Consider the following 25,938-nt stretch of genomic DNA (forward strand, 5'->3'; position numbering starts at 1 on the left):
ATCTTACAGATTATTAGAACCACTTTCTCTCCATTTACCAAAAATATCTAAGAATTACAAATGTAAATTTCTGGAGCCATGCAGATCCTGACAGTCAGAATTACCCCTTCTATTTCTGTCTCCTTCTACCTCTTTCCTTAATACCAGAACTCCTAGGTTATTACAATGCCTTGTAGTAACTAATAATTCGGATCTTTTAGTGACACAATCAGTTTAGCATGTTGCTAAAATTTAAAGTTGCTCAACTTGTTAAATTTCAGTTTCTCATTTCTTATTAGATACTCAATAATATCATGTAACAGTGACCTGTTTTGGATCAATAAATGAATGCATAAATTATTAATAAAAGGCTATTCCTACCTCTCATTTGTACATTTATATTAATTTTTCCCGTTTTATATGCTGCACCAGATAAATGGCCAACTTTTTTCTGTGGAAGATGCTCCAATTTGCTCTGTTAAAATAAGTATCAATAATAAGTTACAGAAATATTTCCTAGCTGCCTACATGCTCTTTATATAAATGTAATATTTTTCCATCATATGGCTGTTAACTATATAAACAGATTATGGAAGGACAGAAGAAACAAATGCATATACACAATAGTGGTTAGACAGCACATTTTTAATATGAATTAATCTCTAACTACCTAGCACTATTTTATAGTCCCACAAAAAGGATAATTCTCAAAAATACAGATTGGACTAATTTATTAAAAATAAAAGCACTTGCTATAGCAGAACATTTAACATTTAGACTACTTCTCCGTTGACAGAAATGTCTTAGAAGCAGAAGAAAATATTTCCTAGCTTATTCGGGCATAAACAAAACACTGAAAAGGCTGTTTGGTATGGGTAAACAATTCTTAAACCAAATCTGTTTTTTATATAAAATGTTGACTGGAAGAAAACTACTTAAATAAATGATAACTTAGAAAATGTTTATTTGTATTCTATTTAAACAATAGCATGAAATATCAGATGTAATATGCAACTCTTTCATAATGAAGAAATTCCAAAACTGGTAGCCAGCCTTAGAAAGACTACACAGCATAAGGGTATGTGTATGTGTTTGTCCATATACATGTATATGCACATGTATGAACACAACAATAAAATTAAAGAAGAAAAGGCATGAACATGAGAGGAGTTATGAGGGACACAGGGCACGCTGGTAGAGTAGAAGGAAAGGTGAAATGACAGGGGCTGCCCCGGCCTTTTGGGGTTCTGAGCTGAGGTGGAACACAAAGTTGGGTGAAAGCCAAGAGGCTGATATCCCTGGCCTTGAAACTCTAACTATACTGGGGGCTAGAAGCTGATGGCTTCAGGAAACTTAACCATCTTTTGCTTATTCTGTGATGGAAAACCACCAGCCTCTTTTCTCTTCACTTCTGAGCCTGAATAAGCACCAGGGGAACTTGATTCATTCCGCTTGAGTAAGTGCTGAGAAACTTCAACTCTGTGTTTTAATGAGTACTGGGGGGATTATGAAAGGATTTAATTGTTAGTTCTCCTTTCTTTCTCAAGTCAGCCAGAAGTCTCTCACTGGTCAGGTGAGAGGCTCAGGGTGAGAAAAGAAAGCAAAGAAAATAAGTCACTCCCATAAACCACACACACACACACACACACACACACACACACACACACACTGGATGAAGCAACACACACACACACACACTGGATGAAGCAGAGAATGGCTACACCCCCCCCTTTTTTTTTATTGCTTTCAGATTTGTATCATTTTTTGGAAAAAAGTTCTCTATGTAAGAAATAATTGCCTCATAGATAAAATGTTACATCAATAACAAGATAGATATCAATAACAAGTTCAAAGCAGTGTTTCATTCTGTAAGCTCATTATAAGTTCAAAGCAACAGTTTCCACATGGCCTTGCCTTATAATAGTGCACACCTGTGGCATCCATCCTTGGACTTAAATGTTCTTCCTTGAACACAAATTTTTCCTGAGCCTATATCTCCTTTTAGTGTAATTATGAAAACTCATCATATTTCTTATTATGCAGTCTTTATTTACTATTTATGAGGAGGGTACACATTCTGTTTTTGGTTCTAAATTTATTATACATTTCTAGCAAAACAACTAAAACTATCTCTTAAAGCTTTCTCCCTAAGATTATTTAAATTAAATAAAAAATTCTATAAAATCATTAATTCGTCTCAACAGTATTAATTTATAAAAGTTCATCTTTATGTTGATCTGCAGGAAATCAGTTCAATAGGGTGAGGTAATGCCAAGGAATCCTTGGACTATGTAATAGTGAAAGGTAAAGAATATCAGCTGCAAGAAACCAACCTGGGATGAAGTCTCTTGAGGCCTTGCCTCTCAGAGATCACCCATCAAAGACCATGCAAAAACAGCTGGCCACCTACAGGGTCACCTGCTAGCTTTGGCCTTTCTTCCTTTAATCCTGACAGTGAGATAATATAAATGTTGTAAACTCATCTAAGAAGTTCTAGAAACGGTTTTAAATTTAAGTTTAAAAGGGAGCATTTCGAGTTCCCAAAGGTTAAGGCCTGGTGAGAAGGAGATCTGAGCAGCCAGGGGGCAGAGAGATCTCTGCCAAGTGCACACAGAAAGCGCACCCCTGCCATGCCTGATCCAGAAACCAGGAACCCAGCATTGGGACCTCTGTTCCCACCCGGTGGCTTTGGGGTGCACAACAGGGAACAGACCATCCGCCACCTAGACCAGTGGAGATCCAGGGACACAGACCAGGTACAAGGAAAAGGCAAGAACATATCACTGACAACAAGATGGCAAGAGATAAGCGAAAGACCATATCCGAAAACCAAGACAACCAGGCAACACCAGTACCCAGGTCTCCCATCACAGCAAACATTGGAATGCCAAACACTCCAGAAAAAGAAGACACAGACCTAAAGTCATATCTCACGATGATGACAGAGATCCTTAAACAAGAACGGGAGGAAAAGCAAAAAGAATCGAAGCTTTTAAAGAGGAAACAAGAAAAACACTCAAAGAACTCAAAGAACGAGAGGAAAACAGAAACAAAAAGATGGAATAGAAGAAGGAATTTAAAACAGAAATGGACACAGTAAAGAAAACACTGAAAGAGACAACCTTAGAGGTAGAACACCTAAAAAGAAATCAGGAGTCACAGATGCAAGCATTTCCAACAGACTACAAGAGGTGGAAGAGAGAATCTCGGGAGCTGAAGACAACATTGAAAACATAGACAAAACAGGCAGGGAAGATGCAAAAACCAAAAAGCTCCTAACCCAAAATGTCCAGGAGATCCAGGACACAATGAGAAGACCAAACCTAAGGATAATAGGAATAGAAGAGGGAGAAGAATATCAACTAAGAGGCACAGTAAATATCTTCAACAAAATTGTAGAAAAAAACTTCCCTACCCTTAAGAATGAGATGACCACGAGCATAAAAAAGGCCTTCAGAACTTCAAATAGGTTGGACCAGAAAAGAAATACCTCCCAACACATAATAGTTAAAACATCAAGTGCCCAAAGTAAAGAAAGAATACTAAAAGCAGTAAGGGAAAAAGGTCAGGTAACATATAAAGGCAGACCAATTAGAATCACACCCGATTTCTCAACAGAGACTATGAAAGCTAGAAAAGCCTGGACAGACATCATGCAGACCCTAAGAGAGCACAAGTGCCAGCCCAAGCTGCTATACCCAGCAAAACTATCAATTACAATAGATGGAGAAAAGAAGATATTTCAAGACAAATCTAAATTTACACAATATCTGACCACAAACCCAGCACTACAACGAATTATAGGTGGAAATCCCAATACAATGAGTGGAACTACATCCTAGTAAAAACAAGAAAACTCCTAAGAAAGAAAACAAAAAAAAAAAAAATTTGAAAGAGACACAGACACAACTCAACCTACAAAAGCAATAATAGCAGGAAACAGAAACCACTATTTCTTGATATCTATTAATATAAATGGACTCAACTCCCCAATAAAAAGACATAGGCTATCAGACTGGATACATAAACAAAATCCAGCATTTTGCTGCATACAGGAAACTCATCTCAGAGACAAAGACAGACACTATCTCAGAGTAAAAGGTTGGGGGAAAAAAACTTCCAAGCAAACAGCCCCAAGAGGCAAGCTGGAGTGGCTATTCTAATATCGAATAAAGTAAATTTCCAAACAAAAGTTATCAAAAAAGATAAGGAAGGACATTTTTTACTCATTACAGGGGAAATCTGTCAGGAGGAACTCTCAATCCTTAACATATATGCTCCAAATACAAAAGCACCCACTTTCATAAAAGAAACCCTACTAAAGCTCAAAAAATACATTTCATCCCAAGCAATAATACTGGGAGACTTTAATAACCCACTCTCTACAATGAACAGATCATGGAAACAGAAACTGAACAAGGACACTGTAAAACTAGCAGAGACTATGAACCAACTGGAATTAATAGATATCTAGAGAACATATCATCCTAAAGTAAAAGAATACACCTTCTTCTCAGCACCCCATGGCACCTTCTCGAAAATTGACCACATAATTGGACACAGAACAAGCCTCAATCGATATAAGAAGATTGAAATACTTCCATGCATCCTCTCAGATCACCATGGTCTAAGGCTGGTCTTTAACAACAACAAAGACAACAAGAAGCCCACATACACATGGAAACTAAACAATGCTCTGTAAAACTATAGCAGGGTCAAAGAAGAAATAAAGAAAGAAATTAAGGATTTTCTAGAATTCAATGAAAACGAAAACACAAATACCCAAACCTATGGAATGCAATGAAAGCAGTACTGAGAGGAAAACTCATAGCCCTAAGTACTTCCAAAAGGAAACTGGAGAGAGCTCACATCAGCAACCTGACAGCACAGCTAAAAGCTCTAGAACAAAAGGAAGCAGATACACCCAAGAGGAGTAGATGGCAAGAAATAATCAAAATTAGGGCAGAAATAGACCAAATAGAAACAAAAAGAACTACTGAAAGAATCAACAAAACCAAGAACTGGTTCTTTGAGAAAATCAACAAGATTGATAAACCCCTAGCCAGACTAACTAGAGGGCAAAGAGAGAGTATACAAATTAACAAAATCAGAAAGGAAAGTAAAGACATAACAACTGAAACTGAGGAAATTCAAGAAATCATCAGATCTTACTACAAAAGCCTATAACCAAAAAGTTAGAAAATCTGGAAGAAATGGATGAATTCCTAAACAGATACAAGATCCTAAAATTAAACCAGGACCAGGTAAACCATCTAAATAATCCCATAACACCTAAAGAAATAGAAGAAGTCATCAAAAGCCTCCCGACCAAAAAAAGCCCAGGTCCAGACAGATTCAGTGTAGAATTTTATCAGACATTTATTATGGACATAACACCAATACTCTCCAAAATATTCCACAAGATAGAATCAGATGGAATACTACCTAACTCATTTTTTGAGGCTACAATAACCCTCATTCCTAAACCACACAAAGACCTTACAAGGAAAGAGAAGTTCAGACCAATCTCACTTATGAACACTGATGCAAAAATACTCAACAAAATCTTGCAAACCGAATCCAAGAACACATCAAAACGATCATTCATCATGACCAAGTAGGCTTCATCCCTGGGATGCAGGGATGGTTTAATATAAGGAAATCCATCAATGTAATCCACCATATAAACAAACTCAAAAAAAAAAAAAAATCACATGGTCATCTCACTAGATGCTGAGAAAGCATTTGACAAAATTCAACACCTCTTCATGTTAAAAGTCCTGGAAAGAACAGGAATCCAAGGTCCATACCTAAACATAATAAAAGCAATATACTGCAAACCAACAGCCAGCATCAAACCTAACGGTGGGAAACTTGAAGCGATCCCACTAAAATCAGGGACTCGACAAGGTTGCCCACTCTCCCCCTACCTATTCAACACAGTACTGGAAGTCCTGGCTGGAGCAATTAGACAGCAAAAGGAGATCAAGGGGATACAAATCGGAAAGGAAGAGGTAAAAACATCACTCTTTGCAGATGACATGATAGTGTACTTAAGTGACCCCAAAAATTCCACCAGAGAACTCCTACAGCTGATAAACAAGTTCAGCAAAGTGGCTGGATACAAAATTAACTCAAACCAATCAGTAGCCTTTCTATACTGCAAGGACAAACATGTGGAGAAAGAAATTAGAGAAAAGATACCCTTCACAATAGTCACAAAAACTATGAAATACCTTGGTGTGACTCTAACTAAGGTAGTGAAGGACCTGTATGACAAGAACTTCAAACCTCTAAAGAAGTAAATCGAGGAAGATCTCAGAAAATGGAAAGATCTCCATGCTCATGGATCAGAAAGATCAACATTTTAAAAATGGCCATCCTACCAAAAGCAATCTACAGATTAAATGCAATCCCCATCAAAATTCCAACCCAGTTCTTCATTAAGTTGGAAAGATCAATGTGCAATTTCATCTGGAATAACAAAAGACCTAGAATAGCGAAATCCATTCTCAACAACAAGAAGACATCTGCGGGAATCACTATCCCTGACCTCAAGCTACATTACAAGGCAATTGTGCTGAAAACTGCATGGTACTGGTACAGAAATAGGCATGTGGATCAATGGAATAGAATAGAAGATCCAGAAATGAGCCCTCACTTATATGGTCACCTGATTTTTGACTAAGAAGCTGTAAGCATTCAATGGAAAAAGGACAGCCTATTCAACAAATGGTGGTGGTCCAACTGGCACTCAGCATGCAAAAGAATGAAAATAGATCCTTTCTTATCTCCTTGTACAAAGCTCAAGTGTAAGTGGATCAAAGATCTCCACATTAAATCAGATACACTGAAACTATTAGATGAGAAAGTAGAGAAAACCTTAGAACACATAGGCACAGCAGAAAATTTTCTGAAAAAACCACCAATGGCTCAAGCTCTAAGGTCAAAGATTAACAAATGGGACTTAATGAGATTGCAAAGTTTCTGTAAAGCTAAGGACATTGTCAAGAAAACAAAATAGCAGCCAACAGAATGGGAAAAGATCCTTACCAACCCCACATCAGATAGAGGCCTAATATCCAAGGTATACAAAGAACTCAAAAACTAGACACCAGAGAATCAAACAACCCTATTAAAAAATGGGGTACAGAGCTAAACAAAACGTTCTCAATTGAGGAATATCGAATGGATGAGAAACATCTAAGGAAGTGCTCGACATCCTTAGCCATCAGGGAAATGCAAATCAAAACAACCCTGAGATTCCACCTCACACCAGTCAGATTGACCAAGATCCAAAACTCACATGACAGCAGATGCTGGCATGGTTGTAGAGAAAGAGGAACACTTCTCCACTGTTGGTGAGGTTGTAAACTGATACAACCACTCTAGAAATCAGTCTGGCGATTCTTCAGAAATTTGGACATAGTACTACCTGAAGATCCAGCTATTCCACTTTTGGGCATATACCCGAGAGACACTCCAATATACAACAAAGACACGTGCACCACAATGTTCATAGCAGCTCTATTTATAATAGCCAGAAGCTGGAAAGAACCCAGATGTCCTTCAGTAGATGAATGGATACAAAAATTGTGGTATATTTACACAATGAAGTACTACTCAGCTATCAGAAACAATGACTTAACCAAATTCTTAAGAAAATGGTTGCATCTCGAGAATATCATCCTGAGTGAGATAACCCAGTCACAAAAGAACAGACATAATATGCAGTCACTGATAGTGGGATGCTAACCCCAGAGGCTCGGACTGCCCCAGAAACAACTCACAGACTGTGTGAAGTTCAAGAAAAAAAGAAAACAAAACAAACAAAAAAAAATCCGTTATGCTCAATCCTTACACACCAAGAAAACGTTGACAAATTCCGGGTTACATCCTGTTTTACAAGTACTTTTTCTCATTGTAACTAGTAAGACCTTAATTCAGAGTATCAAACCTTAAAAAAAAAAAAGAAAAGAAAAAGCCAAGCACTGACACAATTGTATTTGTATACATTTATGCAAAAATGTTTAAAATTTTTTTCTTTTATCTTTGTTTTTTAAAATAAAGTTTAAAAAAAAGGAGGGAGCATTTCCTCGTTTTCAGACAGTGTTATTTTAACCATCATCTAAGGAACCCAGAGGCCCCACAAGAAAATTGTTACAGCTGATAAGTGTGTTCTGTAAAGACAGGATACAAAATCTTAAAATTAAAAAAGTCTTCATTTATATGATAAGCTGAGAAATAAAGAAAGGAAATTATATGAATATGAAGGAAAGCAAGGAGGGGATGTGTGAGAGGGCTTGAAGGAAAAAGGGGGAAGGGGAAAGGATGTAGTTTTAAAAATAAAAATTAATCAAGGAAATTATACTATTTATAGCAGTGTATATGAATACATACATGTATGAATAAGTTTAACTGAGTAAAGAAAATACTTGTACAATAAAAACTTTAAATTACATAAAAAATAATTTTTAATAGGAAACTAGAAGATAGAAGATAGAAATCCATGCTCGTGGATTAGAAGGATTGATTCTGTGAAAATCACCATCCTACCATAAGCAGTCTATAGATTGAACAAAAACCCTCTCTGTATTCTAACACAATTCTTTGCCAAAAATGATAAACTAATTTTAAATTTCATATAGAAATACAAAAAAAAAAGCAGTATGGGCAAAACCATCTTATTCGAAAAATAGCAGATCATGGGAGGTAGCATCATCCCAGATTTTAACCTCTAGTAAAATATAATAATAAAAAAGTTATAATAATAAAAAAACAGAATATTACTGGAATAGAAACAAACTCATTGATCGACTGAAGAGAACTGAGAACCAACACAAATGCCCACATTCTTACAATCACATGATTTTTAACAAAAATATCAACAGTACTATTGGAGAAAAGACAGTATCTTCAACATTTGATGCTAGTCAAACCAAATAAATGTGTGTAGAAGAATGAAAGTCGACCCTGTCTCTCATCCTGTACAAAATTTAATTCCAAATGGACCTCAAAATAAGACCTAATATTCTGAGGGAAAGCTTCCAAATGGATGGATAGATTAATAGATTATGGCAATGGATAGATAGATAGATAGATAGATATATAGATAGATAGATAGATAGATAGATAGATAGATAGATAGATAGATAGATAGATAAACAGACAGACAGACAGACAAACAGATGGACTGACCTATAACAAGGCAACAATACCCCTACTAGACTCCAGAGACTAACTAATGAAAAGCCTAGTGCCAAGAGCTGGTTATTTTGAAACTGTTGGTCAGTGATGCCCCACGGATTCCAAACAATACAGACATGCTCTTGGAAACTTGAAGGTAAGACCCTATCAAGTACTGAAGACACCATATACTTGAGTTCTAGAGCATAAAGAAACCACACTAGTACTGATCCAGAAGCTTAGTCCCTATTAGCTAATTGTCACTGCTCTGTAAGATGCATGCCAAGAGAAAGAAAAATCAATTACCCAAATGTGAACCTACAATAATGGCTGGCCTGGCAATACATGGCACAAACATGAGAGCAACCAACCAGCTTCTGCTTGAATTTATGTTTTTCTCCAAAACATTAAATCCATACCTAGAACTATTATCAGGTGAAGAACTCATGGCTATACAAACTACAGGCACTACAGAGAGTCTACTATTATCATGTTGCCAAATGGATATGGAAATTAAACTTACTTCTAAAGGCTTGGTGGTAAGCCTATAAATTAATGCTTCTCTTAGTTCTCATCCAAGAAGCTTCTATTTGTGGTAGATGCTGATAAATACAGAGGCCACATACAAAAATGTCAGAGGCTGCAGAATACTCATCCCTAAATATACTATATATCCCACTCACCTCCTTCCAAGACTCAAGAATCATTATAGAAGAGGTGGGTGAGCACAAGGAAAGTGTCTTTGGGGCACCATGTGGGAAGCTGTGAATTCACAGCACTCACAAGACTGGGCAAGCCCAAGCCAGACCAAATCCCCAGCATAGAGAGGGAAGTTGGCAGAGTCCCACCCCTAGCCTTGGAGCTATAAGATGTGGGGAGAGGGGCTGTTTCTCTGGATGTAGCTCCTGGAAAGTCTGCCACACTCCAATGGATATTTGGGTAGCGTGGTGTATTTGATGCTTTTTTTAAGGAACAACTAAACAATACAATAAATGGTTGTGAACACTCAGGTAAAGATAATTCCTTGGGAGTCTAGAAAATATACAGAGAAACTGGACTTCGGGGGTGGGCGCAAGAGATGGCTATGTACCTGGCATTGGTAAAGGCTCGTATTTAAAACGAAGATGCATTAATTCCTGAGTACTGGAGGTAAGTATTGTGCTGCCCAGCTATCAAGAGAATTTGAGAATAGACGAGTCAAATTAACAAAACTTTTCCTGCTTCTCTATACTTATTGACAACAGAGAAGTACTCAGCCTCATTTAGTTGGCTTTAGGAGGAGAATCTCTAATTCTTTTCTCTAACTCCCTACAATTTTTCCTAGCAGGCAGAAGAAAAAAAAACTTTGAAAATGATAGCCAACATTAATCTGAACCCATCAAAACCAACTTTTAATGTGTGGTTTCCCAATTTAGCATAACTTAAAATTTGTGTGTGCCTCCAAATAATCTGAATGCACACAAGGCTGTAAAATGACGCTTCTAGTAGTGACTGAAAAATCTGTTATACTGTGATGTAAACATAAGATGCTTGTAACGTATATCCATCTGGTTTTGTCTACACAGCTGCTCCAAGTTATTTATGAATCTAACTTTCAGTTCTTCCTTCTCTATTGAACATAGTAAATACATTGTTAAAGTGGGGGAAGGAATACATAAAGTTATGTGGATAGGGAATTGGAGAGGATCTGAAAGGGGCTGGGTGAGAGGCAAAGAATATGATCAAAACATATGAAATTCTCAAGTAACAAATAATTTTTCAAGTTTAACAATAAATATTATGGAGTTTAAGGATATTCTAAAGTTTGGGGTTTTGTTGTTTTGTTTTTGTTCTGAGAATCTGGCTGTGCGAATCTGGCTGTCCTGGAACTCACTATGTTACATTTTATAACAAGGTAAAAATGTTTTAAACATTAAATATTGAGTTATCTATCAACTAGAATCTATTGATTTTATCAAGTAATCTAAACTATAACTTTCCAAGGATCATGCCATACTACTAAACAAAAGAAAAGAATATTATGTGATATTTAAAATTAAATATTTTCATACCAACGGCTGGTCATTTTCATGTTCATCAGACACATCTTCTACTGACATCAATTCTAACTCTGGTTCTGTTGGCAAATACATTCATTTTATTAACTGACTTGATTCATATAGAGCAATAGACTGTATAATAACATGCATGTTTAAATTAGCTAAAAATAGCATGTTGTTGTTACTTTCAGATTAAGAATTTCAACTAAGTATCTAAGGAGCTGCATCTCTCCAGCTACCTAACCTGTCATCATTTACTCAAATGTAAGCACCATGCTCAACACATAAGAGCATCCTAAAGATATGCACATAAATCCACCTACTCAAACAAAATGAAGAGAGCTTCCAGAAATAAATTTTCAAGTACTAAAGCAACAAATAAATTCATAAGGTGTATTAAGTTGTATCTTATAATGTTACATTTTAAACAATCAGCTAACCATTTCGATCACAAAGTAACAGTTAAGCCTTACATTTTCATCTGTGATCACATGGTTTCTGACATGCAAAATTGTTTTCACCTACCATCTGACAGATGTCTTCCTTCAAAACTCAAACTAATGCATAAAGTCTTCCCTGGTTGTACTTTTTCTCTGGCTACTTCAATACTTCAGTGACTTGTCAGTGTAACTGTAAATTATTTCTTCCCATGTCTCTCCCACTCCTGCACTAGAGCTGTCAATCTTTCACATCATACCTGTATAGTCAGTTTTCTTGATTTTGATGCAATAATTATTTTTGTGTCCTGATAGAAAATGGCATGAAGTTTTGCAGAATGGAAATTAAATATTAGTAAGGGATTTTCTAGAGTTAATGGGTAATTCAAAAATTAACATGTAAGGTGGGAAAAATACAGAACTTTCTAAGGGAAACACAAAGGGGAAAAATAAAAGGAAGTGAAGCCAGGACACTTACAAGTTTCTTTGGCTTTGAAACATAAAGTCAATTGTGTAATAATAAAATGGTTATAACTGATTTGTGGTTACAGATAGGATATATGACTGATTAACAGTACTGGTTCAACTGATAGGAAAGTGTATACACACACACACACACACACACACACACACACACACACTCCAGACAGCAAGTTGACTGGATGTCTGAGTGAAAATGAAATTGATTTTCTTGAGTTTTAAGAAACAATATGCTACTTTGTGCACACACTGGTCCAAAACTTCCTAAGCAAAATGAACACCTAGTCTGGTTCTCAAGGATGTCTGAGTTTACAGTGTGCAGCATGGTACCCAGTTCCCCAAACATCATTTTTTTAACTGTGGAAAAAAATCTCATGGGTATCATAATCACCCTCTTTAAGCCCATATGACAGAAATCTCACACTGGAAGTACAGGAACTGAGGTGCGATGGTGGAAACAACTAGTCCAAGTTAGTATTAAGGAGCTTGCACTCACACATCATTTACGTCAAATCATACCATCGACTTGGGAGGAAATAGGATTAAGATGTGAGGTCCACAAGCTTCTCAAACTCTTTATTTCTATCCAAAAGGATTCACTTTACAAAGTGTGCCTGATATGGATGGCAACAGCCCTACCCTTTCTACTGTACCTGATATGGACGGCAACAGCCCTACCCTTTCTACTGTACCTGATATGGATGGCAAAAGCCCTACCCTGTCTACTGTACCTGATATGGACGGCAACAGCCCTACCCTTTCTACTGTACCTGATATGGACGGCAACAGCTCTACCCTTTCTACTGTACCTGATATGGACGGCAAAAGCCCTACCCTTTCTACTGTACCTGATATGGACGGCAACAGCCCTACCCTTTCTACTGTACCTGATATGGACGGCAACAGCTCTGTCCTTCCTACTGTACCTGATATGGATGGCAACAGCTCTGTCCTTCCTACTGTACCTGATATGGATGGCAACAGCTCTGTCCTTCCTACTGTACCTGATATGGACGGCAACAGCTCTACGCTTTCTACTGCTTCGTTTGTAACCGATTCTCTGACTTCGGAGGCAGACTAAATAGATTTTAAAAGCAAAGTATTTAAATGTTTTATACGTCTATATCGCATAATACATATTCAATAACTCATGATCAAATAAAAAGCTTATTACCTTTGAAGACGGATTTTTCTCAACCCATGCTGAAACACAAAGAGAAGCATGTTCAATGTCAATACAACAGCAGCGGTCATGTGTTCACCTTAGAATAAAAGTCAAGATATGTGTTGTATCGGGGAAGAGGTTTTTCTCTTTTTTCAACAGGAGGCAAAAAGCTGTGGAGCCTTCGAAGCTAATAAAAAATTAGATTTGACCAGGGAAGACCTCCTGAAAATATTGTCTTCAGACTTAAAGGAAAAACACTGAAACAGATGATGTAAATGTTGAACCCTCTGCATGGGAACATCTCAAGAGACTGGCTGAGATGTGAATGTTGCTGCATAGCCAATAAATCTCTTTGGCCTCCTGGTCCCCATGACTTATTACTACATGCCATCCTTTTATATGGCATGGGTGGAGATTTATATCACAGTTTCATTATGCAGTCCAAACAGATTTATAAAATTGACTGGTGCCTTTTACCTGCTCAAACACAGAGCAGAGAATCATTATTAGCTGATTTGGTCATGCCACATGATTCCATACATATGCTAATCCAGAAATGTACCTACAATGTTACCTTTAAACGTTTGTGTGTTTTCAGAGCACAACACCTGGCTAACAACTTCTAGGACAAGCTTGACCATACTATGGCTTCCACCATGGATAGTCTCGAATCCATCCAGCAGCAGATGACTTCCCTACCCCGCGTTGTTTTACAAAATTGGAGAGCTCTGGGCTTGCTAACAGCTAAACAGGAAGGCACATGCACTGTTGCGGGGAAATAAATGTTGCTTCTATATGTCAGTGACTCAGGACTGGTGGAACAAAACAAACAAGTTCCCAAAGGTCTCCAGTGAGATCTCCGGTCAAGCTATGCACCCAATACCCCTACCCCATGGCACCCAAAGCATCTAGTAGTTTCGCTTCTTCTCTTCCTTGGTCCCATTATTGGTCATTGGGGCCCTATTTCTCCTCCTGGAATTCTACCCCATCCAATTTCTAAGGCAGCAGATAAGTCTTGCAGAAATCACTGCCAATCAGGTTCTGGTTCAATACCAAACTGTTCCCAACATAAAGTCAGGTTACAGTGATGGCATCCCCTCTCCCACCCCAACCCCCACCCCCGAACACATGCACACCTTTATAAAACAGAAATGGAGAGATGTGGGGTCAGAAGGCTGTGTGGCCAAGGGAGTCAGAAGCATGAGTGAGGATGAAACATTTCCAAACTCCGAAAATCTTGTCCTGAGACCTGCAGGAGTAATACTACTTCCTCCCTGCTTTTGGCCTGCATGTTCTAGTGCACACAGCCTTGTGACCTCCATATCTGTCACCCATGAGGTAGTAACGTAGCAAGGTTACAGGTTAAACTTGCTCTCTGCTTATAAGGGCATGTCCAGCAAGAGCCTGGAATTCCTCTCCATGCAAATGAAGCATTCCTCCGCACCTCATCCCCAGCCAATGATGTACACTCACCCAGAAAGCCCCTTCTTTTTCCCCAAAGTTTATATACTCTTATTCCCCTCACACAGAGAGAGGTGTTTCACCGAAAACTGTCTCCAGAGAAGGCTGTTTCTCCAGCATGCACACAGACAGAGATCCTGTCTAACCCACCCACCCCGGCTAAGCCTTACTCTCTCCAGTCCCGCCCAGTGCACAATGTTCTTGGTCACCCTGAGGGGAGAAGCGGACCAGGAGGGACATATACCTTCCACAGTTCTTTTTCCTCTGTTTCCAGATAGTCTTTCTATGGCTGCCGGTGAACTACCAGCACAGTTAGGAGGCTCTGTCTCTGAGTTACTCTGTTAAAATTAATGTAAAAATTAGTTGCATAGATTTTCCTTAATCACTTTAAGAAATGTGAATTGTTTCTTTTTAAAGCCAACTAAACCTCATGCAACCTTCTCTAGAGTAAACCTATCCTTGCAATTTTAGGTGGCAACTTTTATATGGGTATTAATTCTGTGAACCTGATATGAAAACTCACAGGAAAATATTCAGAGACAAGATACTTACTCATGTGCATATTTCCAAAGAGGAACTACTGTCATACCATCTAACTCTTAGATTCCACATCAAAAAGAAAGGAGCATTTTTAAACTATGCGTATTTGAACATAGTCTTATAAATATGGTTGGTATATTATAGCTGTAGAGATTTAAACATTCAGATGGCTGAAATTATTTCAGTGTTAAGGTACTTGGTTTGGGGTCTTCAAGATACCTTTAGTGAGTAAAGTCATTTGGTAGGAAGATAGACAAATGAGTTTGAGCCAAAGAACCCATACACATGGGGAAGGAAGAAATGACTGTGCAAAGCTGACCTCCGACCTCCACATGCTCACTGTAACATATGCACATCTGTGAGAGTGCACACACACACACACACACACACACACACATACTCACATGCACATACACTTCAGACAGAGTAATAAAAAAATAAAATTAGAGGATATTTGGGATTGGAAAGCTAATTTTTTATAGTAATTTGTATATAAACAGAAGATTTTAGAAACTAGGTCATTTCAGCAGAGGCTTTCTAAACAATTTTGCTAATATAAAGTACCCACAGTGGCCTAGATGTGTTTGCTGTGTGTTTTTTCTGTCGTAAAACAATAGCATAGCCCCTCATCTAGAAGAGACAATGTCTACGTAGCACATGATAGACACTTAGTAACAGATGTGTTGAAGGTCAAAATATTTAAAAATTTATCAGAAGGGCTTTAAAAGTGCCAAGTTGGCGTATTCCTATAGGGTATATAAATAAATGAGTTACTAAAGGCTGGCATAGTCCAAGTAAAAAATATAACTATGCCTTGTAAGTTTTTAAATATATCCTTGATGTTACTATCATTTTACTGTCCGTGGATTATAGGAAGGGTCTTCAACACTTAAGTCTCAGAATGAAGACAGAATTGGTTTTCTTGTGGAGTAACATCATTTGCATTTCACAGAAGGTCTTACCCATTCCCAACATTTATTCATGAGATACATGGAAAAGCTACACATATCATGTCACCTTAAAGTGACAGGAACATTCTTGACATTAACACGTTTTTATTTTGTTTTGCAAAGGCACTGAGTGACAGAACTGGGACTCTGACAGATCCTCAGCCTTCGCCTCCTGTGCTCGCAGCGCTGCCCTACTATGCTCACAGCACTGTGCAACTCTCCTTACATTCAACGCATGCTCTTTCCACCTCCTTCCTCAGTGTCCTCTTCGTGCTTTCGTTATTCATAGTTATAACTACAAGAATGTGTGCCACAAGTGTACTCAATGCACTTGACTCTTCAGTCAGTGCCCCCTTAGTCGAGCATCAAAACACAAAGTGAATTTCGGTCTCCCATGTCATATCTGTGCTCTTCCTTGAACCTCTCCTTTCTGAACGCCGATGCCTGGCCTTCCAGATTACATTCACAATTTCACAACTTATCTTTTTCTTCCTCCTCAGATATTTTACAAATACGCAGCTTTCGTTCTAAAGATGTTTTACTTCTAAGCAAGAAATCTAAAAGACATAGCAGGTACATGTCTAAAAATAACTCTGAAATGTGTGAAATGTTGGGCTCTCTGAGGGCCTGTCCTGGTAAAGACTAAGTCCCACGGTAGCGCTGCTGTCCACCTGCCTTCTGGCCCTAGTCACCCTTGCGTGAGGACTTGACTCTTCATCAGAACGCACCACACAGCTAAGGAACTTTTAAAAAATAGTTAATCCTTCTTAAAATGACTCAAAAAATGAAGAAAAAACAAAGTTCTCCCAAACTTCTTCTGTGAATCCAGATAAAGATACAATTTAAAAGAAAATTATAAACCAGTATTCTCAATGAACATAGACTCAAAAATTCTCAGTACAATACTTGCAAACAGAAAATACAAATACATCAAAAATATTATCCACCATGATCAAGTTGGCTTTTATCCATGAAATTCAAGGATGGTTCAACATAAAGCAGTAAGTAGAATAACCACATAAATGAATTAAAAACAAAAAATCACAACACTGCACCCCACCCCACAGCTCTGCATGCCTCCCAAGTGTCAAAAAAAAAAGACAAGAAACATGAAAACTTGAAAGACAAACTTAAAATGCAATGAAAATGTACCCTAGAGAAGAAATTGCTAGATTTTCCATGCTACTAGAAGTAAAGGCACCATGGAAGGTGGCTACTGTAAAAAATTGAGTCTATTAAGGATTTATTTGAGTATTATAAAGATTAATGTTAATATAATTTTAAAGTCACAGCAAATTATGTTCATCCAAATAATCACTGACCAAATTTTAAATTCCCTCTATTATTGGGAACTTAAAACAATTTATCTTGGGCTCTGTATTTTTACACCATTAGCCTATGACATCAAAGTAGTTACGACTCCTTCTGATTGCTTACCAACTTGATGAAAGTTTTCAGCGGCTCGCAACCCTGTTCCTGCTCACTACCTTTCATGTACTGACATGGCACCCAGACCACTAGCAAACGTTAAGAATAAACTTGGGCTAAGGAAGGCAACGCCCCAGAGGAGCATTTTACCCTGGTATCACAACTGTTCTCCTCTTCCTTCAATGCAAGCACGGGGGTCTCGGGACTAGGACAGCTGGAGACCCTGCAAAGCAAAGTGTGCAGTAAGAACGGGTGAGCGCAGTACCCTTCAAGTTCAGCTGCTTGCGTATGAAAAGATGCTTCCTCGCTGGAGTGAACTTGACTAGACCTCTTACCCCTCTCTCAAAGGCTCTCCACTCAAACATCAAGGGGAGTCTCAAATCTGTACAAAGGCCAAACTAAACACTAATTCTATGTGTGGATAAATAGCGAGACCATCCTTCCCAAAAAGGCTGAATACTTTAATTTTTTAAATTCCAATTATTTCCCAGCCCTCTTGCATTCCTCGTATTTACATAAATAATCAAGCGCTTAAGAACGTTCAAAAGTGCGCAGACAACTGAGGGGAAAGACTCCTGTAAAAGCTCTTTCCTGCTGCCGCGCTGCTCCTCCGGCTCCTCTAGAACTATTTCCTTCCCGTAAGTTCCACTTCTCTTTCCACAGGATTCAGGGGCAATCTCCAAAATTAAGATTCCCCAGCCCAGGAAAATCCTAAGTAAAGATGCATTCAAAGCATCAAGCTGTACAGAGAGAGCTTCAACTACCCATTTTACTAACTACCCAACAGAGTTTTATTGGCTACAGCGCCAGGAGATCCGGAAATGGCCCTACCATGCAGGTAGGAGGGGCGCCAGTCTGTTCAGCAAAGCCAGAGGGAGAAACCCGCATCGGCCACAGGTACGCCTTGTTCCTCAACTTCTAACGCCCTGATGCTTGAAGGGCCCTAAGGCATCTTGTAGGCTGAGTTGATATAAATTGTATCTATGTCTAACTGCCTCAGAGACTGACCCCATTGGCTCAAATTATCCTACTGACTTTCAACAGAAATGCTGACGTCTTTCAATTCCTACAAGTGAACAAGCGAGCAGCATCTTTATCAAACCTGTCGTGTTTCATGTTTATAGGCAGGAACGTTTCAACAGGCCTGCCTATAAACGCTCAATATCTTGTGTTCTTAATCCCTCTCTTCTTCTTACCAAACTTATCAAATGAGCCTGCATTGCAGTCCTTTCTCTTAAACCTCTATTCTGTGGAACCCAGTGTCCTTCACTTTATCCAAGCCATCTCTTTGTTAACAGTGTTCTATTATTATTATTATTATTATTATTACTATTATTATTATTATTATTACTATTATTATTATTATTATTATTATTATTATTATTATTATTCACTTTATATCCTGATCGCAGCCCCCCCCCATATCCTCCCGGTCCCACCCCCTGTTAACACCATTCTTGTCCTCCGCTATCTTAATTTTACTCTTATCCTCTGTCAGTGGAATTAACGGGCTCACTTCCCAGTTATTTTATTAAAATATCCATCTATGCAATCAAACATAAAATGGCAATTGGCCTGAATACTAAGGCCCATGAGTCCAATGTCATCTGTGCCATGTCTGTCTGTTTTTTCCATCCAGAGAATTCACATTAATATCTTTTGAGTTTTCAGTTCTCCATCTGGATGAAGCACAAAAGTATATTTTGATTAGTTCTTTAATTCCTTATGATTCTGGAAATTCTTAATGCTTTTAAATCTTCTCTGCAGGGAGACAGAATATTTATCTGGCAGCAATTTTACAAACAGGACAAACAGGAGAGAAACCAGAAAGGTTGATTTACAGAGAAAAGTTATTATCACAACAACAACAAAAAAAAATAGCCAAGAGTAGATAAAATAAAATGCCATTTTACTAAGTATATATAGAAGCTTAAAGGAAAAACAAAAATAAAAAATTAGTAATCAGGGAAATTAATTTCCAAATGTCCTCTTAAAAGGTATTAAATATAATATAGATCATATGCTCTGTACACAGATATCCTTCATTTCCAGGGTAGAAAATCCTCTCCTGAATTTGTTCCTGTGACCCTAAGTCCACCTAAGTATGTAGACAACTGTTGGTACTCAAGACAAGGTTACTGACTAACATTGCAATTATCAAAATTCTCAGAAAAATTGTGGTGTGGTGTCACGCGCCCACGCTTCCTGCCGCTAGGAACAGGCGTGCAACAAAACGAACAGCTTCTTCTGCGGATAACCTTTATTGAACAGCACTTTGAGCAGGGGCTTCATGAGCAGGAAACTTGTCTCTGAGTCAGGGACTCCCTACCGATTTCTACTGTCTAGACGGCCTCTCATGCACAGTCCCCCAAGAACGATCTCTCTGTCCAGTCTCTGTTCACGCGGGACCTCCCGAAATCACTATTACCGAGTCTCTCTCCACGTGGGATCTCCCGCAACCTCTCCTATCGGGCTTCTCTCCACGCGGTATCTCTCCGCCATCACTCCACGTGGTTTTTCTCTCTCTGTCTTCCTCTTCTCCTGTCTTCCTCTCCTCTTGGGGGAAGAAATGCACTGCTATATATGCCTAGGAGACTTGTGTCGCTACCTGATTGGTGCGCCCTCCAGTAACTCAATAGTATGCCCCGAGAGCGGGCTAATGACGTATGTGCCGCATGCGCATTAAGTCTCTTGGCTGGGCAGCAGCTCTGTTTGCTGAGCTCTCGGTGGGAAGCCGGCGCCATGTTTGGGTGCCGCACAAACGGCTCCCTACAGTGTGGCTGTACTTCTCAAAGGAACTCATCTACAACTTCAGCTTCTGAGGTTGATCTGACATAGACCTTGTCTAGCTCTCAGTGGGGGACAGGTGGGGGAGGGGATGAGATACACAGGTCCTCGTCAAGCAAGATGTCAGTCAAAGCATAAATGGGCAACTCTCCGGTGCAGCTGCCTACTTACTGGGAAACAAACAGTGAAGCTGACCTGTACCTTGAATGTATTCTGTTGTGAGACTTAGAATAAATAACAGCATTTGAACGGTAACGTGTGAATGCTGACCAGATGCTTTGTACTCAATACATAGATAACAAACCGACTTTACCAGTGTGTAAGACTCACCTGGATAATGGGTTATTTCCAGCATCTATTTGTTCTGCTAAAGAAAAATATAAGATGGGTTTTAAGCCAATGAAAGAAAAGTATCAAATATTCAAAATCCTGATGACTCGAAAGTTCTGCAAGAAGGACGTTCACTGGGTAACAGACCATGGACATCCCATAGTAGTTATGAATTATACTGCTGGTGGAACAATGGATGCATTAAGATTCTTTCTCTCGGTTGTATTAGTGGAACACGAGTAGAAAGAAAAAATAAGTTTATGAAACGTAAATTATTATGTGCGGTGATCATAATCCTGATGACTAGTGTGAGACTAACTTAAAATGGTGTCACATTCTAAAATAATGGCATCAAGAAAACCACCTGATATATCTGAACTAACAGTGTAGGGGATTAAGAAAATATAGTCTATGGCTGTACCACCCTTAATCACATCAGATAAGAGACTGTGTATGCTATAACAGAAGAGAGATTATTCAGGTAATCAGTTTTCAGGGTTAGGATGAATACACTATGCAATGACACTTTTCTGTGGACACTGCACCCTGCAGGGAAAAGATTCAAAACACAAAAGCAGACCAAAAGGAAGGGCATTGCAAAGCCTTTCCAGATGCTAATGAAGAGCCTCAAGAGTCAGCAGTGTGATGCTTGTACTAGCTTACTGTGATGGTTTGTATATGCTAACACAGGAAGTGGCAATATTAGAGGGTGTGGCCTTGTTGGAGTAGGTGTGTCACTCTGTGTGTGGGTTTAAAGACCCTCATCCTAGTTGCCTGGAAGACAGTATTCTGCTAGCAGCCTTCCGATGAAGAAGTAGAACTCTCAGCCCCTCCTGTATCATGCCTGCCTGGATGCTGCCATGTTCCTGCCTAGATGATAATTAGACTGAACCTCTGGGCCTGTAAGCCTGCCCCAGTTAAATGTTGTCTTTTATAAGACTTGCTTTGATCATAGTGTCTGTTCACAGCAGTAAAACCCTAAGACACTAACCAGTATGCTTTCTCAGTAAAAGCTATTTTCTTGTTCTTCTTATCTCTGGAGCAAAGTTCAGATTCATCTAACATTTTTCCTCTGGTGGAAAAATCATTAGATCACTTCCTTGAGAGGTTATCCATTCCGAGCTACACCTAACCCAAAAACACTTGAAGGAACCAGGGCAGCTGTATGTTGCCTGGGAAGACATATTCTTTTTTAAAGTACAGCTTCATGAAGTCATTAAGAGTCTATTAGACATGAATTGAACATGATTGTCCAATCACTGCTACCAGTACAAGCATGACATCATTTCTCTCGGTCTCTCTTATTGGGTAGCAGACTCTTATGAGGGCAGAGCTTGGGGATGGGGAGGTGGCTTAGTGGTTAAAAGCACTTACAGAGGATCAAGTCCCAACATTCACAGGGATGCTCACAGATGTCTACAATAGAACCCACGTAAGGGAGGTAAGGGGAGAAAGAGAGAACTAACATCACAAAGTAGTCCTCTGACCTTCATGTGCATATGCACAGAGTGTTTTCACAAACATAACAGTATGTTGGTTTAATTATATATATATTTATATATTGAAATATACATTATGTATTATATATTATTATAACATATTTAACTATATATTTATATGTAAATATATATTTAAATATACACTTAAATATGCACGGCTTTTTACATGTAGAATACTTTTCATAGCTTCTGATGGTAAGCAGTAACAATAGGACTAAAAAGGCTGGAGGTAAACCAAATTAAACAAATTACAGCACTCACCTAAAATGCAGGAGGTATTGGGTTCAACTTCTAGTTCTATAGAAACAAAGGTTTTGATTAGTTTTGTTTTCTCTCTCTTCTCTTTGTGTTCTGTGGGTATGTCTCTATTTCTCAGTCCCTGTCTCTCTATATGCACATGCTCCTGGGGGTGGAGGTTGTCTGTGTGCATGTCTTCATTTGCTTCTGAAGTCCACATGTCAATATTATGAGTCTTCCTCGATGACTTTCCACATGACATTTTTGAGAAAAGATCACACTTCCTACTGCAACTTTCATTTAATTTATGTCTGAGATCATTCTGACCTGTAGACTATTCAGAAAAAAAAAAAAAAACTCAAGAAAATGTGAATGTAATTTTCTGGTCTTTTGAGTGAACACGTTTTCAGTTTGACATTTTTGTGTTTGGCAGGACTGCAAAGAGCAGATCATTATAAGTCTTACCTGGTTCGTTATCTTTTTTGTTACGATGGAGATTTTCTTCAAAATCCAGAAGGGTCTGTCTACTGTTGTGTGAAAAATAATAAATACAATTACTACTTTAATACTTATTTTAAAAAGCATTTTAGTACATTTAGTCTTAAGGATATCGCAGGGGCTGGGGTGGGCATGGAACTCAACTGGCAGAGTTTGTCTAGCACACAGCAAGCCCTGGTTCTGTCTCTAACATGGCATGGAGCTAGGCTCTGCAGTGGCACACACCTGTAATCACAGCTTTTGGGAGGTGAGGGCAGAAACATCAGCAGGTCCAAGGTCAGCCCCCCAGACACACAGTGAACTCAAGGCCACACAAGGCATATGATACCTTGTCTCTACATAAAGACTATCACTGAGAACGGTAGAGGAGCTACTAGAAGTTTCTACCTCGTGTTTGAAATTTATGAACTCTAAATTAAGTCTTTTAATGAAGCCTATAATGTGAGAAGGAAACAGACTAAATAAAGGGAACATCAAATGAGAGAAATAAAGCTCAGGGGATGGGTGGGATTTGCTTGACAGGCAGTGATGTTCCCTGATGTCAGAAGACATCCTCCCTCCGCAACTAGGAGTTCTTTCCCATAGGCATTAAGTGTTATTCAAAAATAAATGAATAAATAAATAAGGATTTTCACCTGCTGCATTTTGTAGGTTTAAGATTGTATATTAAAATAGTATTAAAATATGTGAGGGGAAATAACAAAGCAACAAGGATTTCCTGGTCCTGAGCTGGTCTTCAACCCCAAATAAAGTCTACTGTGTATTTTTTTGCACTGTTGGAAATTCAAATATAACAACTGTTTAGAAAATATAAAGCCCACAGTTTGGAGAGATGGCTCAGTGGTTAAGAGAACTGACTGCTGTTCCAGAGGTCCTGAGTTCAATTCCCAGCAACCACTTGGTGGTTCACAACCATCTGTAATGGGATCTGATGCCCTCTTCTGGTGTGTCTGAAGATAGCTACAGTGTACTTATATACATTAAAATAAATAAGTCTTAAAAGAAAAAATAAAGAAATAAATATAAAGCCCTCACTTTTGGGATATTAGCTATTCTGTTTTGTGGCTTATAATTCAGAGAAAATGCATTGTTTAACAATTTGAAGTTTTTTATTGATATATTATCTGCTTGATTAATGACTGCTCACATAATCAGTCACACTGAGGGCAGAAAGGGAATTCATTCCAAGATCTGGCTTTACTCTCATCTTTGTCCTCCCCTGCCTATTTTAAATCATCATATCTGTCTCCAGATGACTCTTTTTGCTGTTTTGGAGTTTTTGTTTTGTTTTGTTTTGTTTGTTTTTTGAGACAGAGTTTCTCTGGGTAACAGCCTTGGCTGCCCTAGAATTCTCTTTGTAGATCAGGCTCACAGAGATCCAACTGCCTCTCTGCCTCTCTCTTCCTCTCTCTGCCTCTCTCTGCCTCTCTGCCTCTCTCTGCCTCTCTCTGCCTCTCTCTGCCTTCCTGCCTCTCTTTGCCTCCTGCCTCCTGCCTCCTGCCTCCCTGCCTCTGCCTCCCAAGTGCTGGAACAAAAGGTGTGCACCCCACACCCAGCTACCTGATGTGATTTGTTCTTATGTCCCACTGTTCTTTGGATCAAGAGACATGCTTAGCTGCTTCTTTGTGGGGAAGAATTCAAAAGCTTTGTAAACTTGAGACCAGGACTGAAATAACTAGGGAAATTTTTACTGCTACAGAAGGACAGAGAGAGAGAGAGAGAGAGAGAGAGAGAGAGAGAGAGAGAGAGAGAGAGAGAGAGAGAGAGAGAGAATATGAATCAGTAGAGTGCCTGAACATGAAAAAGTCAACAGCCACCCTAAACAGTTTAATACGGTACATCCCAGTACCTAGGAAAAGGCACACAAAAAGTATGATCATCCTGTGGTACAGAGCTAGTATTAACCAACAGAGGAACTTCTTGATTTGAACTTTTATACGGTTTATATCTGTCAACACAAAGAGAGAGAGAGAGAGAGAGAGAGAGAGAGAGAGAAAGACAAATTTCTCAGTATGAATTGACCACAAAAGTCTAAAAGCTAATAAGTGAGTTTGATATGAAATTCTGAATGGGGGAGGAGGGCCAGATTGCTTATGATGTTTGTGGCAGAAGCTAGGAAGTGCAATTGCCAAAAGATAATGTGTTGCCTTAAGAATACCCAGAATGGCTCCTGTCTAAAAGATAATATGGAGACAAAGTGTGGAGCGGAGACTGAAGGAAAGGCCATCCAGAGACTGCCCCACCTGGGGATTCATCACATATACTGAAACCAAACCCAGACACTACTGAAGATGCCAAGAAGTGTGTGCTGACAGGAGCCTCATATAGCTGTCTCCTGAGAGGCTCTGCCAGAGTCTGACAAATACAGAGGTAGATGCTTGTAGCTAACCATTGTACTGAGCACAGGGTCCCCAATGGAAGAGTTAGAGAAAGGACTGAAGGAGCTAAAGGGGTTTGCAACCCCACAGGAAGAACAACAATATTAACCAATCAGACCCCCAGAGCTCCCAGGGACTAAACCACCAACCAAAGAGTACACATGGAGGGACCCATGGCTCCAGCCACATATGCAACAGAGGATGGCATTGTCTGGCATCAATAGGAGAGGCCCTTGACCCTATGAAGGCTTGATGCCCCAGTGTAGGAGAATGTCAGGGCAGGGAGGCAGGAGTGGTGGGTGGGTGGGAGGGGGAGCACCCTTATAAGAAGCAGGGGGAGGAAGGATGGAATAAGGGGGTTCCAGAGGGGAAACTGGGAAAGGGAATAACATTTGAAGTGTAAATACATAAAATATCCAATAAAAAAATAGAAAGATAAAAAAAAGTAATAGCTGGATTTTACAAAATAAGCCCATGTGAACTTAAGATATTGTAACTTCCAGGGTGAGAAGGTATATTATAGTAAGGACTTAGAGGTCTGGCT

General features: G+C 38.9%; 1 protein-coding gene across 1 annotated transcript in view; it reads right to left on the reverse strand.

Moving 5' to 3' along the window:
* Window positions 1-316: 316 nt before the first annotated feature.
* The window catches only part of LOC308429975 (uncharacterized protein), a gene marked incomplete at both ends in the record, with an annotated part of 32,138 nt that continues 6,516 nt past the window's right edge, over window positions 317-25,938 (reverse strand). Inside the window, 9 exons of the mRNA XM_080929042.1 lie at window positions 317-454; window positions 11,217-11,275; window positions 13,126-13,198; window positions 13,296-13,324; window positions 14,992-15,085; window positions 17,816-17,888; window positions 20,783-20,819; window positions 22,543-22,578; window positions 22,984-23,045. Coding sequence (XP_080785168.1) covers window positions 317-454; window positions 11,217-11,275; window positions 13,126-13,198; window positions 13,296-13,324; window positions 14,992-15,085; window positions 17,816-17,888; window positions 20,783-20,819; window positions 22,543-22,578; window positions 22,984-23,045 — 601 coding nt within the window. The remainder of the gene's footprint in view (window positions 455-11,216; window positions 11,276-13,125; window positions 13,199-13,295; window positions 13,325-14,991; window positions 15,086-17,815; window positions 17,889-20,782; window positions 20,820-22,542; window positions 22,579-22,983; window positions 23,046-25,938) is intronic.

Source organism: Micromys minutus, assembly GCF_963924665.1.
Source record: "Micromys minutus genome assembly, chromosome: 14".
Classification (NCBI taxonomy): domain Eukaryota; kingdom Metazoa; phylum Chordata; class Mammalia; order Rodentia; family Muridae; genus Micromys; species Micromys minutus.